Source organism: Vicia villosa, linkage group LG1, assembly GCF_029867415.1.
Source record: "Vicia villosa cultivar HV-30 ecotype Madison, WI linkage group LG1, Vvil1.0, whole genome shotgun sequence".
Classification (NCBI taxonomy): Eukaryota; Viridiplantae; Streptophyta; class Magnoliopsida; order Fabales; family Fabaceae; genus Vicia; species Vicia villosa.
In genome coordinates this window covers 95,840,067-95,848,417 of record NC_081180.1, presented here as the reverse complement: position 1 = coordinate 95,848,417, position 8,351 = coordinate 95,840,067, and the positions used below count along the sequence as shown (strand labels likewise).

The 8,351-nt window shown below is 39.0% G+C and overlaps 1 protein-coding gene across 1 annotated transcript; it reads right to left on the bottom strand.

Annotated features, from left to right (window-relative positions):
* Window positions 1–287: 287 nt before the first annotated feature.
* LOC131643619 (RNA-binding protein 2-like) lies at window positions 288–8,014 on the bottom strand. The gene is made up of 6 exons (XM_058913877.1): window positions 7,731–8,014; window positions 1,659–1,795; window positions 1,284–1,560; window positions 1,093–1,154; window positions 900–981; window positions 288–637 (listed from the first exon to the last, which is right to left on the bottom strand). The coding sequence occupies exons 1-6, from the start codon at window positions 7,807–7,809 to the stop codon at window positions 534–536; spliced, it is 741 nt and encodes a 246-aa protein (XP_058769860.1). The 5' UTR covers window positions 7,810–8,014; the 3' UTR covers window positions 288–533.
* Window positions 8,015–8,351: the final 337 nt, after the last annotated feature.

Below are 8,351 nucleotides of genomic sequence, written 5' to 3'. Positions count from 1 at the left end.
TGAAAATAACCAATTTTTTTCTCTTTGGAAGATGAATGATATCAACCTAAGGTCAATAAAGCAATATTTAATATTTTATAGGTTCATGCATAACAAATTATAGATGATTAAAATATCAGTCTTTAATCAGTGTGGAGCAAATATTCCAACTGAAAATAGCATAGGGTTGTTGAAATGAAACACAATATCTGTTTCTCAAGTTCTCTCAGCAGCCATCATATTCTGAGCTTTAGCTATGAACAATGGCATCGTTCATAGTGGTTTTACCTTTTAGGCAGAAGTCGAAATCGAATGAATTCTTACCATATTATTGTAAACTATAAAACAAAATTGATACAATTATACCGATTATTTAAGCAACAAAAAGCAAAAATGACATCGATTTTATACTAGAAATATTTATACAACAAGGTAAAATGGCTATGACCATCTCATAAATGCCCATATTAGTTTTGCACAGATGCAATTGTAGTTTGGTCTCAGTCTGTCTAGGCTATGCGCGCATATAACCTAAAAGCCCTAGATGACGCAGTTCACCTCTTACCACGAGGTCCAGGCCCACTTCTAGGGCCAGGAGACCGAGCAAACTGAAGCCGCAAGTAACTGGAATCTGGATTGTGTTCATCAACTCTATAACCTGTGGAATCCGGCCAGTGTTAGCAAACATAAGAATATAGGTACATAATTAGACCCAACCACAATTCTAAGATCTATAAACATTCGAAATTTATTACAACCACATCATGATTCAGCAACAAAACACAAGGGCAGAGTTCAATTTTCACATGCTCGATCTCGATCAAGTTAACTTATGCAAAGATGATTCCCAATTAAACAACTAGCACAGCCAGAACATGAAATTAATTTCTTTTTATATCAGCAGGTAAAAAAAGTGATACCTTGCAAGGCATTCGAGGCAGTGGCTGCACAAGCCGGGTTTGCAAAATCTACAAAACAAAGGATTAAAGGCTCTCCGCCGCGCTGCAATAAACAACCATTTCAGCATTAAAATCACAACGGAACTTTCAACCAATCATGTAAACAATCTGAAAAATAAAAGAAGCAAACAACTGTTGCAAACCCTGCACTTACATGTTTGGATTCTTTGCTCACAAGTCTCACTTCTCTATACCCGACAAAAGGGCGAAAAATGTCTAAATAAGACATTAAGGAAAATGAATAATTGAATAAAAATGAACGAACTCTATGAGACACAGGTGAATGCATGACAATACAATTTATAAGCAGTATCTTAGAAAGAAAAAACAAAAAAAAAAGGATACGAGCCACTTCTCTTTTTGTGCTGTCAGAGGGGAGCCCTTCAACGTATAAAGTACATGAAGCATCTGGAGGTAGCGGTATTGTCTCGGGTCTGGGTCTGGAAACTGCACCAATGGGTAACTGACCACCGAAATTGACATTATGCCCATTTCGTGCAAGATCAGGGCCACCGCCAGGATGCCCCATGATAGAAGGATTGCCTAGAGAATGGCCTGGCATTCCACCAACAGCCCTTGCCAATCCAACACCACCAATTGCACTAGCTTCCCCTGAATTAAGCTGCATCACAATTAAACAGGATGATAGTTTTCAGCAAACAACCAGTGATAGTATATGTGCTCGCATTAGATGTAAAATAAAATGGGTTGCAACATTACCCCTGCATTCTGAAGGTAGCGGTCATAAGAAGACCCGAGTGTTTTAGCGTCGTTTGGCATTTGGTGACCATTGTTTTGAGCAATATAATTATGCATCTCATTACCTGAGGTCAGACCAACACCAGAAGAAGGCATATCTGCAACATTACAGAATCTAGTCTGAGAACTTCCATCTTTAGCACAAAAACAAAATCTGAAAAATACATGAAAAACAGTTTCCATTTATTTGCAATAGCATATATCATTGCTATACAAAAAAAAAAAAATCTTATGTGGTATATGGTTGGGGAGAAATGGAAGGCAGGGATTATTTTGAAAATTCTTTGTTTGGCCCAATTTTCAATGAGGGAAGGTGACCAAAATCCTTCCATGCAGATGTATCTTGAAAAATAATCTTAGGAAAGACCATTAAGCACACTGCAAAGGTCGTATCTTTAGGTGGCGTGAGACTAAACTCACTCCCTCAGCCAAACACAATAAAGGTGTTGTGCCGTTGCAATTAAGGCAGATGAAGTGGCCCAATAATAAATTGCAGGGTTGGCCACAGTTAGGGTGGACTTTCCAACACCCTCACAACAATATCCGATTTCCCTGAAGCATGGACGATGCAGGGAGGGCCCAACAAACTGATCTGATATAGGCTTTGTTACAATCTTAGAATTCAGGCTAAGGATCTAACTCAACCCTCACAAAACCGACCTGTAAGATGTGATGAGACTTATAAGCACTGCAAAGACCATATGACTGTGCGATGTGGGACTAAACCAACCCTATCAACCAAGCACTAAATGTGCTGTATCACAAGCAATGAAGACAGACAAAGAGGTACAACTACAGACCACAGAGGTGGCTGCTCAAAATTAAATATCATATCTTATAAGTTAAAACAAAACAACAAAAGTATATCAAAACTATCTCCAAAGTATGTTCTCAAAAGAATAACCAGTTCTATTTTAATTTATAAAATTTGAATCACCCAAAAAGTAAAATAAGATAACCAAAAAAATCAAAAGACTGCCATATAAAACAAAAGAAGGGCTAACAGCCAAAATAATTGTAAGCAAATAAATTGGAGGCATAACCTTGCCAGTTTACCATGTTTTAGATTGAGAGGAAAAAGTTGAAAAAAAATAAATGTAATCCAGCATAATTACATATACACAAATCATCAAAACGTCTCATGAACTTTTTAACATGTAAAAGCTCAAATGCACGGCTTCTAAATTTCAGGATGAAGACATGTCTAACAATCTGACTCGAATGACGTGTTATGAGTGGGGGGGGGGGGGGGGGGGGGGGGGTCTCTTCTCCCTCTGAGCTGTTAGCTTTCTGTAATATTTCCTGTACTTTCATTCTTCATTTGGCAGAGCCAAGTTCATGTAATAATTCCACTGTTCTCCGATTGTACTGTTTTATTACAAAAGGCTAGTACATATTCACATCCCAATTGTTCTGTTTTCTCTAAACATAACATTAGGTGCTTTCATTTTTCTCTGCCATGGTTTAGAATACTTGCATGAAGAGCATGGAAACCTCCATAGCTGAACTCACCAAAACCGTACACAAGTTCATGGAGGAAACCAATCGTCGACACAACGAGTATATGAATTATCGTCACATCAACCAAGATCAAATGGAACAGGTCGAGCATCAGCTCACATCTCTTTATGCATCTCAACTACCAGGTGGAAAGAACTCCATTTCGTTGACGCACTCATCGCATCAACCCTTATAGGTACGTAACATCAAACTGGACTTCCCCCGTTTTGATGGATTTTAGGTGATGAACTGGATTTTTAAGGCAGAACAATTTTTTTATTACTTTGCGACACCGGACACCATCGTCTAATCATCGCCGCCGTGCACATGGAAAAAGACGTTGTCCCGTGGTTTCAGATGATATCTCGTAACCCGTCCTTTCATTTGTGGGCCATGTTCACATGAATCCCCACGACCCACCTTATTCATACTCACCCAAACAAACACTGTTGCTGCGAGTATTATTCCACATTCACGAATCACTATGCTTGCCAATAGAGCCCAAGGTCTGACCCCAAAAACCATTCTTGCTTGTTTTGTAAGTGGACTTAAGCCCGATATCAAAAGATATGCATAGCCCAAACCCCATCATCCCTGTCCCGTGCATTCGTCTTTGCCAAACTTTGAGGACAAATATTCACCACAACCACCAAAACCCTCAATCCCGACCAATTTGAAACCCTACCATTTTCCGTCCTCATACCCTATTCCACGACCTCAACCTGCCTCTCCTACTTTACCGAACCCCAAACCGCCCCCAATCCTACCACTAAATCAAATCCATTAAAGAGCATCACTAGAGCCAAGATGCAATTACGCGGAGACAAGGGCTCTTCTACTATTGCAACGACAAATTCCTCATCAACCACAAATGCCCAAACTGTCATTACTTCTTGTTTCAAATTGAGGAGGATGACAATAACCAACTCCCTGAACCTCAAATTAATACCACACCAGGACATCGCCACCTTGGGGATTCAGAACATCACTTATCCTTGAATGTGTTGAATGTCTCACACGGCATTGGCACTATGAGATTCCAACGGCAGATTCAAGGTATTTCTATCACTGTGTTGTGGGAGTTCCGATAACTTTTTGCAACCCAAAATTGCAAATTGTCTCCAGCTACTTATTCAATCAACTGCACAATTTCAAGTAATGGTGAGTATCGGTAACTCTCTGCCCATTATGGATTACATCTCTGATTTGCCTGTCATGATACAAGGCAACACACTTCACCAAGGCATCATTCAACCTAGCAACAACCCCTTCTCTTCATCGATATTGCTAGTAAAAAAGGACAGTTTGTAGTGCTTTTGCACGGATTATAGAGCCTTGAACTCTATTAAAATCAAAGGCAGTTTACCTATCCCCACAATGGATGAACTCTTGGATGAGCTGCATGGTGCATACTATTTCTCTAAACTGGACCTTTGCTTGGGATTTCATCAAATACTTGTCAAACCAGAAGACAGACACAAGACGGTTTTCAGAACACACTAAGATCTTTATGAATGGCTCGTGATGCCATTTGGCCTTTTTAACGCACCGGTTTCATTCCAAAGTCTCATGAATCATGTTTTCCAAGCACAACTTCAAAGGTCACTTGGGTGTTCTTTGATGATATATTAGTGTATATCCCTACATGGTCTACTCACTGGCTGCACTTGACTAAAGTTTTGAAATTGATGCAACACCACTCTCTTTATGCTAAACTATCCAAGTGTTGTTTTGGTTTTACCACTATGGATTACTTGGGGGCATACTATGTCACACCAAGGGGTACACATGGACAAGTCCAAAATCCAAGTTGTACTTGATTGGCGTCTTCCCCAAAACCTCAAACAATTAAGAGGATTTTTAGGGCTTTCTAGATTCTATAAGAGGTTTATCTAAAATTATGCTACAATTGATGCGCCCTTAACTGCTTTATTGAAGAAAGATGCCCTTGATTGGACCAACTTAGCCACATAAGCTTAGCCAGATAAGCTTTCACAACTCTTAAGCAGGCTATAACGACTGCCCGTGTTGGCATTGCCAGATTTCTTTAAGTCTTTCATTTTGAAAACAGATGCTCCTGGTATAGGAAATCGGGCCATTCTTAGTCAAGATAAACACCTGATAGCTTACTTTTCTAAGAAACTTAACAACTCTATGCAACACAAATCTAATTATGTCAAGGAATTATACACAGTTATTGAGGCTATGGCCAAACTCAGGCATTATATTTTGGGTCACATTCATTATTTGAACGAACCAAAAGAGTTTGAAGGCTCTCACTGACCAAACTATCCAGACACCGGAAAAACAAAAGTGGCTCCACAAATTTCTAGGACTTGATTTCTCTATAGAATACAAGCCTGGCAAGGATAACATAGTTGCTTATGCGTTATCCAGATCATTTTTCTTAGCTTTTTCAGGCCTTGTCAACCCACTTTTGGCCCTTATCCATGTTGCAATAGTTGTTAATCCTATATTGCATCAAATTAAATTACAGTGCCTTCAAGGATCCTATTTAGATCCTCTCTATCAGGTGAAAACCAACTTTCTATACTACCAGAATAAACTGGTTCTCCCTCATATCCCAAGCATCATTCAATCAATTCTAGAAGAATCCCATTCTTCTTTGTTAGGGGGGCATTCTGGAATTGGGCGTACAAAAGCTAAAGTCACATCTCAATTCATGTGGCCATCTACGTCTAAGGACATAAAACTATTTGTGTCTCAGTGCCTAATATGCCAACAAGCTAAAGCATCCAATACTCTGCCCTTACTGGCTTGCTTCAACCTTTACCTATTCCCTCACAAATTTGGGAGGTTGTCTATGGATTTTATCACCGGCCTTCCTCCATCCAATGGTTTGGCAGTTTTCATGGCGTTTGTTGATAGATTATCCAAATACAGGCACATTGCACCCTTGAAAGCTGATTTTACAAGTCTGAAAGCAGCTGAATCCTTCCTCCATCATATTGTTAAATTACATGGCTTCCCTCGAAGCCTTTTATCTAATCGTGACAAGGTTTTCACCAATTCATTTTGGAAGCAACTGTTCAAATTAAGTGGAACTACATTATATATGAGCTCAGCTTACTGCCCACAGTTTGATGGTCAAACTGAGGCAGTTAACAAGTGCTTGGAGATGTATTAACGCTGTTTTGTAGGACCGGTATCTCAAAAATGGTCTAGACTCTAGACTACTTGACCGGACAGAGTTCTGGTATAACTCTTCTTTCCAGTGTAGCATTGGTATGACTACGTTTAAGGCAGTCTATGCTAGAGATCCCCCTATGCTGATCAAATACTATATTGCTGCTAATACCTCCCCCTTCGTTGCAAACACTAATGACAGAGAAGGATCAAATACTATTGACAGAGAGGGATCAAACACTGGTGATTCTCAAGGCCAACCTTCATCAAATTCAACAAGTTATGAAAAATTATGTTAATGGCAAGAGAACTTTTGCTGAATTCCAAGTGGGAGATATGGTATTGGTTAAACTCCAACCATACCGGCAACATTTTGTGACCTTGCACCCAAACCAGAAGCTGGGCCACGTTATTTTGGTCCTTTTCCTATTACTGAAATGATATGCATTGTGGCATACAAGGTTTTAGTTTTACTACCTCCTTCTGCCAAAATTCATCCGTCAACTTAAAATTATGCAAAGGCGATCATTCAACTCAGTACTTTCCACTACCCTTACTCACTTCTTTTACCGGTCCTATTTTAATTCCAGATATCATATTTGATTCTCGAGTACTGCTGCAACATGGCAAAGAAGTAACTTACCTAAATTTGAAGCTACTTGGGAAAATTGGACTAAACTCTCAGTCAATTTTCCAACTTCAACCTTGAAGACAAGGTTAATTTTAATGGAGGGAGTAATGCTATGAGTGGGGACATGAAGGCAAATAGAATAACAGATTCATAGGATGCAAGAGGACAAGTAGCACATGATCCACACATCAAGGAACCAAGACGTGGCGTGAGAAAGAGGACTCCTAACAGAAAGTTCACTGAGGACTTTGTTAAATAGAGGAATGATTGGTAATGGGAAGGGGAGCATTTTATGAGCGGAAATTGGATCTCTTCTCCCTCTAAGCTGTTAGCTTTCTGTTATATTTTCCTCTACTTTATTTCTTCAATTGGCAGAGCAAAATTCATGTAATAATTCCACTTTTCTCTGAATTGTACTGTTATATTACAAAAGGCTAGTACAATATTCACATCATTTCACATCCCAATTGTTGCTCTGTTATCTCTAAACATAACATGACGACAATGGGCTACATGGATTAAAGGACTTCGTAAATCTTAGCATAGACCATGTCTATTCTACTAAAACTAAAAAGAAAGAAACTTTGGTTCCATTGACTTATGACTAATTCATAAACTTTGGTTCCCACTATCATTTCTATAAATCCCGTATCAATAAAGCTCGCTAACAAACAAATCACAAAAACCCAACATCGAAAAGACTTAAATTTTCGAAAAATCAAAATGCAGCAAAAGGGAATAGGGTTAGGGCTAACCATATTCTGTACGAGGTCTTTTGAGCAAGCCGGGAGAAGGGAGAAGTGGCTGTTGTCGATTCCAGAAGCCGTCCGCCATGGCGAGAGATTGAAAGAGTGAGCCGGAGAAGACGGTGATGATGAAGTTGATGGATCTGCTAGTGAATTGTTATGGTGTAGAAGGAAGAGGTAATTGCAAATTAGAAAATTAGAAACCCTAATTCGGAAAATAACAAAACCCCAACTCTTGCTCGTAAACACGCGCGATCAGAAAAACATCACCTTCTTTTGTTTAATTTTGTTTTTTTTTTTCCTGTTTAGAACCAAAAGTGGAATTAGAGATAGATTATTTTTGTGAAAAAAAAATCCAAATAACCAGGTTTAAAAAAAAATTTACACCAAAAATCAGGGTTTTAGAAAAATTAGAAAAATTACTTGTATGACCAGGTTTTGCAGGTGGTCTCCACATAGGAGCCACCAGGGGTGGCGTAAAGGTACAAATCTCCTCTTCATATGCGCCACCTGGGGTGGCGCCAACTTGTTTTTTTTCTTTTATGCCACCTAGGGTGGCGCATATGTGTTGCTTTTTTTTTTTTCTTGTTTTAATATGTTTATTTTATTTGGTTTTTGATTTTTCTTAAA

Excerpts from the sequence above, each read along its gene's own strand:
- LOC131643619 (XM_058913877.1), bottom strand. The coding sequence starts at position 7,809 with ATGGCGGACGGCTTCTGGAATCGACAACAGCCACTTCTCCCTTCTCCC. Across the intron at positions 1,561-1,658 it reads GCTACCTTCAGAATGCAGGG|CTTAATTCAGGGGAAGCTAG; the intron begins GTAATGTTGCAA and ends ATTGTGATGCAG. Across the intron at positions 982-1,092 it reads TGAGCAAAGAATCCAAACAT|CGCGGCGGAGAGCCTTTAAT; the intron begins GTAAGTGCAGGG and ends TGTTTATTGCAG.